Below are 13468 nucleotides of genomic sequence, written 5' to 3'. Positions count from 1 at the left end.
TTGGTGTGTATTTAATTTCTTCCCATCTCTTGGTCTTTTTTTTCTTCATAGCGCCGGCGAGATTTGGGGGATCTATCCTTGGGGAAGATTATAGGGTGGAACCATGTATTACTATGTTAGGCTGCCATGAAGCTCTCTACTTTTGTTGAAAGAAAATTATAGATAAATATTTGATTTTGTATAATAGATTGTATCATATATTCATTGATTTTTTGTTAATAAATTTCAAATTATCGCAATATTCCAGCATTTGTTGGTTCTTAAGCTTTGTGTCGTCAATACATACTCGGGCGTGTACTATTGGCGCCTAGACGCTCGTCACGACCATCACATCCCACCTCGTCACCTTCTGGCGCTCCAATCTCTTCTCACCACCCCCTTTCTCCTCTTAACTGTCCACGGGTTTCATCTGGATTGCGTTGTTTGATCCTCAACGTAATTGACTCGACTAGTTGAACCCCATAAGGCACTGTCCGCCTTACCTTTTACCCCACAGCTCGATTCCGATCTCCCCCTCAAACCGCACCGTTGAACCCCCGCTTACCACCCCCTGCTTTCGCGCTTCCCAAACCACCTCGATCTGTACATGGGAGCATTCTGCTCCTGACAACCATCGCACAATGGTTCAGTCGCCGATGCTCTCGTGTCCGCTGAAGCAGACCAATGAGATCGATTGGATTCAACCCCTCAAGGATTACATCCGGGAGACCTATGGCGAGGACCCGGAGCGCTATACTCAAGAATGCACGACCCTCAACCGCCTCCGGCAGGATATGAGAGGCGCTGGCAAGGATAGTGCTACCGGACGCGACCTATTGTATCGATACTATGGACAGCTGGAGCTCCTGGATCTCCGATTCCCCGTCGATGAGAACCATATCAAGATCTCGTTCACGTGGTATGTTGGAAGAATGATTATATTGGATTTAGCTCGCCTATTTTCAAGATGATGCTAATTTGTATGCTTACTTCTCTTTCAGGTATGATGCTTTCACCCACAAGTCTACCGCTCAATATTCTCTGGCATTCGAGAAAGCGTCCATCATCTTCAACATCTCCGCCGTCTTGTCATGCCACGCCGCCAACCAGAACCGGGCAGATGATTCCGGCCTCAAAACAGCCTATCACTCCTTCCAAGCATCTGCAGGCATGTTCACATACATAAATGAGAATTTCTTGCACGCGCCCTCCACCGATCTAAACCGGGACACTGTCAAGACCTTGATCCATATTACTCTAGCGCAGGCCCAGGAGGTGTTTCTCGAGAAACAAATAACGGATGCGAAGAAGGCTGGCTTTTTGGCGAAATTGGCAAGCCAGGCCGCTTACCTTTATTCTCAGGCGGCGGAGACTATGCAGGACTTTGTCAGCAAGAATGTATTTGACAAGGTCTGGTCGATTGTAGTCCAAGCCAAGTCGGCGCACATGACTTCCGTTGCATCTTATTATCAGGCGATCGCAGAAAACGATGCCAATGCTCATGGAACTGCCATTTCTCGTCTACAAGTTGCCGACAAGCAAGCTGTAACCGCGCTAGGATGGGCTAAATCGTTCCCTTCTTCGGCTCCTGCGACATCGAACCTGCCGGCAGAAGCCGGAGCCAACCTGGTCGAACTAATTAAGCATAATCAAGCAAATGTCCAATCCCTGCTCGCAACTCTCATTAAGGACAATGACTTCATTTACCATCAACCCGTCCCCAACGAGGCTGCGCTCTCTGCTGTTGCCAAGCTTCCGGCGGCGAAGGCGATCCCGGTCAGTGAATTATACCAGGGACAAGATATCCAGCGCATCATTGGACCGGATATTTTCCAAAAGCTGGTTCCCATGTCTGTCACGGAGACCGCCAGTTTGTATGATGAGGAGAAGGCAAAACTGATCCGTGCTGAAACTGAGAAAGTCGAGACTGCCAATGGTGAAATGGCAGCCAGCCTAGACTACTTGAAGCTTCCGGGGAGCCTCAACATCCTGAAAGGTGGAATGGATCAGGAAATGACCGTTGACGAAGAATTCCGCCGCTGGTGTTCGGAACTTGGTGGGCATAAACCATTTAACAAAGCTTTTGATGAGTTGCAGAAACGTAAAGCCGAAGTTTTGTCACAGCTGGATCAGTGCTCTAAACAATTGGACTTGGAAGAAAGTGTATGTGAGAAGATGCGCTCTAAGTACGGCGGTGATTGGAGCCAGCAACCTAGCTCTCGCTTGAATACGACACTCCGAGGAGATGTTCGCACATATCGAGATACGGTTAGTGAAGCGAGTGCCAGTGATACACAGCTCTCTGCTACTTTCCGGCAATACGAGGGAGACTTTGATCAGATGCGCTCCGCAGGAGAGACAGACGAAGCCGACATACTTTTCCAGCAAGCGTTGATCAAGGCTGGGTCTAAGCAGAATAAGGGTAAAAACGGAGCCCACAGTCCGGCCGAGGGCAGCCTTTTAGATGATGTCTATGATGAGGGGGGTGCTTCTGTTGCGGACCAAATCGCGAAGGTAGAGGACATCTTGAAGAAACTCAACCTTGTCAAGCGGGAACGGTCCCAGGTGCTTAAGGATCTCAAGGAAAAGGTAAGGCTAATATATCATACTTCTCTTCTCCGTATTATACAATACTTACTGACTGTTCCAGGTTCACACCGACGATATCTCTAACGTGTTGATTCTCAATAAGAAATCCATTGCTGGCCAAGAGAATCAACTATTTGAGGCCGAGCTGGAAAAGTTTCGGCCACACCAAAATCGTCTGCTGCAGGCAAACCATAAGCAATCATCTTTGATGAAAGAGCTGACCAAGACATACGCCGACCTTCTCCAAGATAAGCGAGTGCAATCTGAGCAGTCCAAGTACGAGGGTATTACACGCCAGAGGAACTCTGTGATTGCTCGATACAAAAAAAATATATGACGCCTTCAATGGTCTTTCTTCAGGAATTGTTCAAGCCAGAACATTCTACAAGGATATGGGAGACAACGTTGAAAGCCTACGGAAGAACGTGGAGACTTTTATCAGTAACCGTCGGTCAGAGGGTGCTCAGCTTCTGAGTCAGATTGAACGCGACAAGGCCACAGGCATTTCTGAGCAAGAAGATCGAGAACGAGAGAAGCTTCGACAGCTCATGGAGCGCTTGTCAACAGAGCCTAAGCCAGCGTCAGCCTCGCCGTCAACAGGGTCAACCCCTGCACCACCTTCCAAGGTGAAATCACCTCCTCCCCCAGTCCAAGCCGCACCATATGGAACCGGTCCATCTCCGCAGATGTCACCTCGTTACCCTCCCACTATGTCAGCCCCGCACGGTGCGCCTGTTTCACATTCCCCAGCACCATACGGACAATACATGGGCATGAGCACCACCCCGGTGCCATACACACATGGCCAGCCTTTCCAGCAAGGTGCCGCTGCCCCGCTCTCTGACGGGTACAACCCCATGGCATACCCATATAAGACTCCCGTATCTCCGCCTCCAAACCAGCAATTCTTCTCCTCAACCCCGACCCCCTACGGCTATCCCAGTGCCAGCCCTGCACCGGGTGGTACGGCTGGTACTCCGGCGCACTATATGACCCCACAGGGCTACGTTCCTCCCCCGCCTCCGCCACGCCCACAGCAAACTAACTACGCACCTGCCTCTGGGCCTTATCCTTCTGGACCAGGCGGGTATGCCCAGGCCAGACCATATGGCCATCTGAAGACTCCCTCGCAGTCTCAGTCGCAGTCTCAGTCGCAGTCCCAGCAATCTAGCGGTGGTGACCCCTGGGCCGGGCTTAACGCCTGGAAATAGGGTAACTCGCTACCTGGATCTGGATAGTGCGATGAGATTACGATCAAGGAAATCTTGGGAATAATTGCTAGGCAAAATGGAGAGGCGGGCATTTTTTTTCGGCGTTCTATTTCTTCGTTTGTTTTGTCTTTTTTGTTCAATCCCCCATGATCATGCCCGTGCTTGATATCATCTTTCGCCCGTTTACTGTCTACCATCTCAGATTCGGATTGGATTTTGCCCCTTAGTTTAGAAGCTATGTTTATGTATATGATGAAGATAGTAGCGAATATAGTATAGTAACTTGGAACTTTACCCAATGTTTGCCTTCCATGGAGCTCAAGTGCTAGTACTCCCTCAAGATGAGCAAACAAGGACTCAGCAGCTACAAACTATAGTTAGATGCTAATGCTGACTCGGAATACTTCAAGTTGAAGAATAATACCTCAGGCTACTACTGGCAAGTCACGGTATAATCAATCCTTGACTCAAATTCTAGTACATTTGAACATTGAAGCATTATCGCAACGTCAGTGGTATGATCACACTAAACTGTACAAACAGAATTAGAGAACAAGGAAATAAAACATAAAAAGGACCCTTGAATCGTCCAGATGTCCTCAGTAACGCCAATGGGTATCTTAAAAGAAAAGCTAAAACTAAGAGAGATACTTCCACTGTATCCAAGCACCTCAAGACCCATACAAGACAGACCAAACCAAGGTCCTGTCTGAACAATACTTCAACAAAGTATAATCTCGAAGCCCTCAAGTCGCCTTTTATGGCTGGAACCTCAATCGAAACTGTCTCCCCCTCCGCTCTTCACGCACGGTATACAAAAACCGCGCAATACTCTCTTGCTCCGATAACCCCGCGCTGTTGAAGTGTTTCCGCACAACAAGCGCAAACGCATCCTTGCTCACGCGATCCTGTCCGATAATTCTTCGTAGCGGGGCATCCATCTCACGTTCACTGGCACTCCCGCTCCCTGTTCCTGTCCCGGACCGACTCCCTGCTCCGGTACCTGTGCCGGCGTGTGAAGAGATTGTCATACCGCGACGGGTGGATGTTGATTGAGTTGATTGGGGGTTATTTGCGCGACGGGCTGCGAGGGCTGTTGGGGAGCGGAGGCCGACGCCTTGGGAGAGAACGATGCGGGAGTAATCGTTTGAGAAGGCGGACGGGGTGGGGAGTTTGTGGATGTGACGATAGGCGTGGAGGATTTCGAGGGGGAGGTCGGACCAGGGGACCTGATTTTGGAGGTTAGTGAGTGCGATTGAGATGATGTGATGAGATTGTGGGGGAAATCGGCAGAGTGGAGGAGAGCATTGGTGAGAAGGAATTAAGAGAATAGCTTTAGGTTTAATCCCATTCTATTTTCTTCTCATTCTCTGCGTCGCATATGTTTTGTCCTTTGTTCGGCGACTTTGAATGCAAATGCTGACGTCGCTCTCGAGACTCCGGTCTGCCCCCCTAAATCATTGGAATAGCAACATACCCGTGGTTGTTCCTCTGGCTCTGGATTGATAGGTGCACTTGTCACAGCCGCCTTCTCCTTAGCTGCCGCTGTCTTTCTGCTCTTTGGAGCAGTGGTTCTGTATTCTCGTGTACCGCTGGAAGCTTCGGACCTGGAGTCGTCCACGATTGCAGCGGTGCGCTGGCGTGGAGGTGCCATGGTGCGAACTGCGCGAAGGCTGGGGTACAAATAAAGATGCAATTCGTTCAATAATAGGGAATAATTGTCTGTTTTAGAGTACAGTGATCTGGTTGATCCGATTCAGGGTGATAAACTCGCTGAGCATTGGATTAGATTGCTGAGATTCTCCGCTTTGCAGGCGGGGAAACGCGGCAGAAATCATAATTTTCTTTTCCGCTTTTGGTGATGGACATCGGTCCGAAGGAGATTGTTCATATTCAGAGAGTAAGATGAACTTTTTCATTGTCAACTGGTACTGGTATGGTTGAATGATCATTTTCATTTTCATTTTTTAGGGTGATTTTCAAAATGTCATTGCTTCTGTATAGATTTGTTATATCCCATGATGTCATAGGGAAACGCGGTGCCAGAATTTCCTATTTGGGATCTCTTAATAGATCTCGACGCGAATTTCGACTTCTCCACGGGTCCTCTCTTGTCCACCTCTATGTACAAGGTGGACTCCGTATCAAATTTTCTCTCGGCTTCACCGCCTCACCGCTCCATGCGGAGAAGGAGAAACATTTTGAAACCTCCTCCGCAAGTCGGATGTGGACCAACGGACCACAGAGCCTTCGTTCTTCCGGGTGGGGTATTCTCCATATTCCGTAGACTCATGCCGCAATTGCCGACTAGGGTACAACACGGAGTACTGCCGGACAAAATCATCCAATCTCGCTAATAATTGTCAGGGAAAACAGAAAGCGAATATAACCTTTCCCCATGCTCTTCGGATACAAATCCAGCAAGTGAGCCGATGTCAATAACCGCCACACCGAGCCTCGGAAGTTTCTCGGCGGGGGGAAATCATCGGAAAAACCGGGATCAGAGAAAAGCCCAAAAGAAAAATACAAAAAAAAAAAAAGATGTGGAGATTGGGGAAAATAGTATTAGTCAGGATTGGAGTTTAACGGGGGTAAAAGGAAGGAAAAAATTCTCTTCGAACCAGAATCAACGGCACAGGCACGAGAACCCGAGTCGGCACGGTCAATGCCGAGTTTCAGCCCGAGTTTCTCAAGCCGGGCCCCGTTCAACACGGAATCACCAACCAGGTTTTTTTCCCTATTGAATGTTATGCGGCAAAAAGGACAAGACAAAAGTGCCACCAACGGAAAACTCCCGTGGACTTTGTTCACCGAAGCCCCCCCTTTTTGGTCTCCTTGTTACTCCGTAGAGTACTTGCTCCGATCAGAAATTTTCTGTTCCTATCTCCATACTTAGATCCTTCTCCTGATACTCCGTACTCTTTTCCAAGGAACGACATGGCAAGGCGGTCCCCGCTTGCTTGTTTAAGGATGTACACGCATCCGTACTGAGTATAGACTAAGGAGTTCGACCGAGATTGTTAATACGATCTACCACTATAACTCGCCGACCCGTGGATGAGGTTGACTCACCACGCGGAAGAAAAGGCCCCATTGCCCTTAACTTAAGCCCCCCTAGATCATCGTGGGTCCTTTAGACATACAATAGAGAAGAAAAAAAGGGAAAAAAGTCCCCGCAATCCAATTCATGTTATCCATGTGAGAATGGCACAATTGCGCACAATTCTCTTTCCCGACTTCTTCCGATGACTCCTCTTTTGTACACCAGCCCTATGGGCTGATGGTCTTGATCCTGGGTCCCGATTTTACAAGTAGGTAAAGTAGGTACGGAGTAGTTGGACCAATTCGTCCTTCGTACCTGCAGTAGGTGGATGGTCTAGCTACAGCTAGGATCGACCTAGACCTAATGTACCCGGTACTCCGTAGCTAAGCTCTAGATGTATAGAGTACAGGTTAACCCAACAATCTGGAATCAGGATCAAAGCTTCTTACCAAGTAAGTAATTTTAATATCAGGACAACTTTGCATGCAAAAATCCCACTGTCGTCATCGATTATTGTATGGGCCCTTTTTTTTCCCTTTCCCCCCCTCACCTCCAAGCCTGATACACATTTTAGCGTCCCCCATTTCCCGGAGCGTGGATTCTCCATCGAGGTAGCCGGTGTAGCCGTGTATCCGGGGGCTATCTGGAAAGGGGTGAGCTCCACGACTGTGATAGATCAGGTGATGGCGATCAGGTACGTACATTACTCCAGATGTCCGTATGGAGTAAGTAGATGAGAAGGAGTTGCTCCGTAGCGCGCGTAGCGTCGCACCTGATATCACAGGCACCTTTTCGGTACTCCGCAAAGAAACCATTTGCCTATCACCAGATCTGAACCGAGGTTTAAGCGTACATGAACTGGGGTTTAATGATACCCCATAGACGTCAACGCGATAAGAAATACCCATTTCACATGGACTACACCAAACTAGGATACCTGGAGCCCTTGCCCGCACATGTGCATGTGAAACGCCCCCAAGCTATCAAGCTAGCTCGTGGATCTATCGCAATTGGTGGGGAAATTATGGGAAAAATATGAAGTTGGAACCACGTGAAATCGATAGTGGCCAGTTATGGTCTTTGTATAGTATTTTCTAGATTCGACAAGGATGATGGCTTATTATCTTTTTTCATGCACTCCGTGTATTTTGACCCCAGGATACTCCGGACGGAGTACCCCCGTTCTCCGTATCGCATTAGGATTGGTAGATAAGCCAGAAGCGAGTACTCCGTACAGGGAAGCGAAGTAGTCCAAAGACCAACTGGTACCAGGATTGGATGGAGTCGGTAGGATCGATCCCCGATCTCCGGGATTGCCATGGATTGCCAGGGGCATTTCGTTTTTCCAGTGCAGAACCACCAACGAATTCCCAAACCTGTCAAAAGTGGGTAAAGTTACTGAATTGGAAAATATGGGGTAATCGAAACAAATAATTCACTCAAGTGGATGTGAAAAATCAATTTTTCTTATTTCTCTTCTTTCTCTTATTTATTTCTGAATTCGGCCCTCACCGAGAACTGGACACGGTGGTGGGGTTACGGAGTACAAGTCCACTTCCCTATTTTCCCTTACTGAACGAAGTACGGAGTAATGTCTATCCCCAAGTAACACGTAACACGTATACCAGTTGACTATAGATCAAATTACTCGATAGCTCAAAGTAATTCGTTATCTTGCATTGCGTCCCCGGACCTGTAATATGAGCAATCGGACTCCGGCAGGTCGGCCCCGCATGGGGTCGGTGATATCAGCGTGATGTGAGATTGCGTTGTTCATTGGGTCAGTTGTCTATTCCAGAAGCTGTGGATCGTGGATCGTCTTGGCGTTGTGCGTGGCAGTAGAGAAGTTTGGATGTGTTACTATTACCCCAGTTCGAATGTACATTAGGTAAGGATTTGGGGTCACACCGGGGACTTTTTCTCATAGTAGGTAATTTCTCTAGAGTTGGATCCAAAATGAAATAGAAAATAATGAAAAATAGAATTTCAAATAATAAAAAGAATGAAAATGGTAATTCCATTAATAATAATCATTATCGGCGTTACTATCTATCCAGTACTCCGTATGAACCAAACCTATACCCCGGATTTTTCCTCCCCGCAATCAAAGCCAAGCGCGCCAAATGTCACCCTTTCTAAGATCAAATGATACGTGGGATCCGAATGCAGCAAAAGGGGTCTAACAATTGACAGATAACAATTAGCAATAACTTCTTTTTACACCATGACTCAAGCCCCGGTGGTTTGCTTTTTTTTTGTTTGATTGGATTCGGATTATTATTATTTTGATCCTCAATCACACACAGGGCTTGTATCCGGTTCGTGTATGCCTGCGCCCCCCCGTGGCGTTCGCTTGGTGAGGTTTCAGCGCAACGCCCAGGCAGCACGATTGGAAACGGAGCGCAACGAATCCAATCCCCTGACACCCTAACCCTGTCCCACGTCAGTTTGGGGTTCGGTCTCGCTTTTACCCTCCCCTTGGTTGATTCAGCTTTGTTTAGGTTAGCTTTGTGTCGTGCCGTTTCGTTTCGTTTCGTCTCATTTCGCTTTTTTATTTTATTTTTTTTCCTCATCTTTTCTTTATTGATTCTGCTCTTGGATTTGATGTTGCTGAGGTGCGAGCACGTCATGGCTGACGTTCTCTCCGTAAGGGGTATATCCTTCAAGGGATTGGAGGACTGGATGGTTGGGTTGCTTATGGGTGATGTGTCCAGAACAATTTCAGGAAACTTGGTTAATCTCTTTGGTTCCCTGTACGCGAGGTGTAGGGCTCCTTGTCCGCCCCCAGTTCAGGTTGCAGTCTTTCCTGACCTTCCTTGTCCTGGTCTTGAATCCTGCTAGAGGTAGGTGCGGCATGAAATAACAATTCGATAACGGGATAGAAGCTCGTGACTAAAAGAAAACCTTGGATGGATGAGTTGTTCGGGGAAAACGGCAGAGTGAGAGATTGCAACATCTAAACAGACGTTGGATTCGTCCATATAAAGTTGAAATCATAATAACGGAGAACCGGCTCTTTCCTAATACAGGAGGTATAGTGTTATGAGGGAGATGATTTGCATGATCACTTCTCTTTTCTTTTCTTTATTTGAGCGCTCCAACCTCCAGGGCTCTTATCATCGTATATTTGAGTTGATTTAGCTTTCATCCAATTTTTTTTTTTGCTTTTTCTGTATAGACTTGCCTTTTAAGGTTGAATTCCTTGTATTTCGTCATCTAACCGTTCTTAGCGCCCGGCTTTATCAAGCAACCCCGGTATGGCTCCAGTCCGCAATCGACCACGCCATCAGAAATATGGAGGCCCCAACTTTCAGATTTTTTTTCCCAAAATGGCGTGATAAGAAGGACTGTGGGGAACATCACCCGCAAATTATCTCTGTGATGCGCAAATGACAAGTGCACATCAGCGATGTCGGACGTGGAGAAAAAGCCGATCACCTTATCGCGGCCACAACAACCTTCGAGTCCACCATGACGATCACTATCCCTGTAAAGTGTCTAGCTGTTTGTCATTGAATCGAATTTTCACTCTTTTTGAGTGTCCCTCATGCTTCCGTTTTAGGCCTCCTCGGCCGATCTTGGAATGTCCTTGAAGATTGCGGGGTAGGTCTGAGAAGTTGGGAGGCGACGATCACCGGGTACATCCTCCAAACTTTGACGATCGTCTCAGTTCTGAAGCACCCTTTCTGTGCAGCCTTCGAAAAAAAATTTCACTGTGGGGATTTGGGCTTGACCGCTAACCCCCAAGAAATTTGTGGTTAATCATCGGCGAGCTTGCCTAATCTCGGTGTCTACTATACCGTGTTCTTGGTTCGTTCCCCCCACGCATTACTGTCTATAGTATGTGGGTAGCGATGTCGATCACGATCGCGGGGATAATTGGATCCAACGGGAAAAACTCGAAAAAAATGATAATTTTGGAGCAAGAAATTTCTGCAATCCCACAATGGGAGATAGGTAACCACTAACCTGGCGAGATATGAATGGATATCTGAAGCTTACGGAAGTCAACTTCCGACCCTGCAAATCAGTGCATTGGAGTGGTCCCAGACCACTGGCAATCGTAAATTATATTCCCCCCAATAAGAGTGGTACCTGTATACCAGATCCCCTCTATGGAACACTCAGTGCGAACTAGACACGACTAGTGATGTATAGATAGCACCACTAGTTGCGGTAAAAACATTTAGCACAGATGTCGTCAGCTGAAACAAGCCCACAACTGCACCCCGTGTTTCATGGCGGTTCTGTACAGCTTACAGGTCAAACGTGAACCGAGCCACCCGGGCCACCTGGCAGCCCCAGGGCCTGAAGGTAGCTAGAAGCCACACTGCCCCGGGCTTCAGGGCGTCATCGGCAAAATGCGGGTAATTCTCTACCTCGCCCCGGGAGATGTATCTCCGTGCCTGGCTTGGAAAATCATTCAAGTGCGATACCACCAAACTTCCCTCCCCTGCAGATCGGGGCGCCGAATCCGGAGTTTCTCCAGAGCGATGGTGCCATTCCCCGTGGAGAGCTGGTAACCCACTTTTCGCCGTGCAGTGTGGCATATTGTACCGCATTCGGTGAGTGGGTTTTCCGCCGTGGAGCGGGTTGACACATGATTCTCCATTATGCAGTTCAAGTTTGGTTCATGTTTGGGGCTACTAGTAGTTCTGACTATGCTCTTTCTTCCAAGGTTGTCTTGGCCCCAAAAGTTGATTATACTAAATACCCGTCGGCATTTGAGCCGGCTTCAGACCTACGTACTCGTAACGAGGGAAGTATTCCGACGGAAATATGTCCACTTCGCTCTTTTATCCTATCCTATCCTATCTATGGTCGGATATAGGAAAGTCTGGGGAGAGGTAAGGGTTCCCCAGTGAAATCATCCAATGATTAATCATTATTCTGGAAAATGAATAATCTGCGGAGTGTCGGGGGAATTTCTGGTGCCGAATTCGAATTCATTAATAAAAGTATTCATGGAGTATACTCCGTTCTCTGATTAGCATACTGTAGCATGGCGTATCGCCCGAATAAAAAAAAAAGGAATTAAATAAAAAAAATTAATTTACCTAGCTGGGCGATTGCAGCATTCTTGACCCGCCCGTCGCAATTTCATGCTTAAGATCTGCCACTAAAGGTTTCCCCCTGGTGCCACGGCTGCAGGTCTCCCACCGCCCTGGATGAACAGGGGGTTCGAGTGACGAGTCGTGCTTGTACTATTTCTTATCATTCGTAGGAAACAAATAAGATTAGAACATTGAAGAGAACCATCCATATTCTGGGGACTGAATTAAAATGTGCACATGGGTGCCTAGTAGGTAGCTATGGAGTAGTATGGAGTAGTAATAAAAAATTCCTTATTTACATTGAGCAGTTTATAGATCATCGATCCAACCATATTCACGATACTCATCACATGGGTAAAGGGGAAAGCAGGGTAAGAACGGGTGCCGAGCGGGCGTATCTTTCTTTATCCCGTGGCGCGATCGTGGACCTTGGGGCGGTTATCAATTTCGCAGTACTATGAGCTCCACCCCGGGTAGACTCCGTTGATCGCTAAAACATCCAAGTTGGGGAATCTCCGGTTATCATGAACCTGTGCCACAGCTAAGTGTTCCGGAGTGTAAAAAATTGGAATTTATTTTTATTTTTATTTTGCTTTTTATGTTATTGGGGGAATAACACACACCTCTGGGGTGCGTACTACTCCTCCACCTTTTACCTCCACAGCCCCAATTTCCGACTCCAGTCTGGAGTAAGCCGGTTTATGTGGGCGTGGGCTGTGTACCCCGGGAGAATTTCTTGGAAGGCAAAAAATCATGCAGGAAGGGTAGATGACGGTGATGACTGGTATACAGAGAACTGTGCAAGGGCTGACGGGAATTTGAATCTGGTCCGGTGGGAGTTGCGGCTTTGCGGCTGCATGGTGCATCTTGGTCAATTATTGGACGATCTGCGCCTATCAGTTGTTTTATTTCCAAGCCCTGTTATTGATTTAGTTATTTTTCTTTTTTCATATTTTTATAATAATTATGATTTCTCCTGAGTATATACCCTTAAGGCCACGGACCATGGAAGATTCTGTATCTCTTTTTTCCCCAAACCCTCAACCACCCCCGGGTTTATGGAATCCGGGGCATTTCATCCGGTCTTATCAGTGAACATGATTTGCGTAACCCAGGAATGAAGAGGGTCCCTAAATAATGCTAAATAATAAAGTGGTTCTCAAAAAAAGACAACCCGGATTGTTTTCGTTCTTTTTTTTTTTGCAATGCTAAAGTATGACCTCTCCATTCGCATGACTAAATCATGCTCGAATCATGTATCATGTGTCGACATCATCGATGATCCTATCTAGCGTCACTAAAGAGGGAGATTTCATCCAACCCCAGGATTGACCCCATATTTACTTTTTTTTTCGTTCTCGTTTTTATTCTTCTACATGTGCTCTGTACATTTGTCTTAAACCTAAACGATCATCTTGTTCATAGAGATAGAATGAAGTCTAGACTGTTCTTCCCGATACCCCGAGGATCCATGCCGTAAATTGCCACTGGGCTCATGCCATCATCAGCTTGTCACATCACCAATCATGATAGTTAATCTGAGAAATGCTGGGTTGCAGGTAACCCTGGGGGGTGTAAGATAAGGCCCCATT

At 47.3% G+C, this 13468-nt stretch overlaps 2 protein-coding genes across 2 annotated transcripts; one reads left to right on the top strand and one right to left on the bottom strand.

Moving 5' to 3' along the window:
* Positions 1-620: 620 nt before the first annotated feature.
* bro1 (putative signal transduction protein BroA) lies at positions 621-3779 on the top strand (the record flags this gene model as incomplete). Its single annotated transcript, XM_057087349.1, has 4 exons — positions 621-898; positions 981-2568; positions 2630-2852; positions 2929-3779. 4 exons carry the CDS (start codon positions 621-623, stop codon positions 3777-3779), a joined length of 2940 nt encoding a protein of 979 aa, XP_056947178.1.
* Positions 3780-4537: 758 nt separating this feature from the next.
* Positions 4538-5433, bottom strand: N7483_003911 (uncharacterized protein; the record flags this gene model as incomplete). Its single annotated transcript, XM_057087348.1, has 3 exons — positions 4538-4746; positions 4813-5008; positions 5257-5433. The coding sequence occupies 3 exons, from the start codon at positions 5431-5433 to the stop codon at positions 4538-4540; spliced, it is 582 nt and encodes a 193-aa protein (XP_056947177.1).
* Between the last annotated feature and the right edge of the window lie 8035 nt (positions 5434-13468).

Source organism: Penicillium malachiteum, assembly GCF_028827825.1.
Source record: "Penicillium malachiteum strain IBT 17515 chromosome Unknown utg000002l:1.0-8849297.0:1.0-8852440.0, whole genome shotgun sequence".
Classification (NCBI taxonomy): Eukaryota; Fungi; Ascomycota; class Eurotiomycetes; order Eurotiales; family Aspergillaceae; genus Penicillium; species Penicillium malachiteum.
The sequence above is the reverse complement of the archived record's forward strand: the minus strand, read 5'-3'. Positions and strand labels throughout refer to the sequence as shown.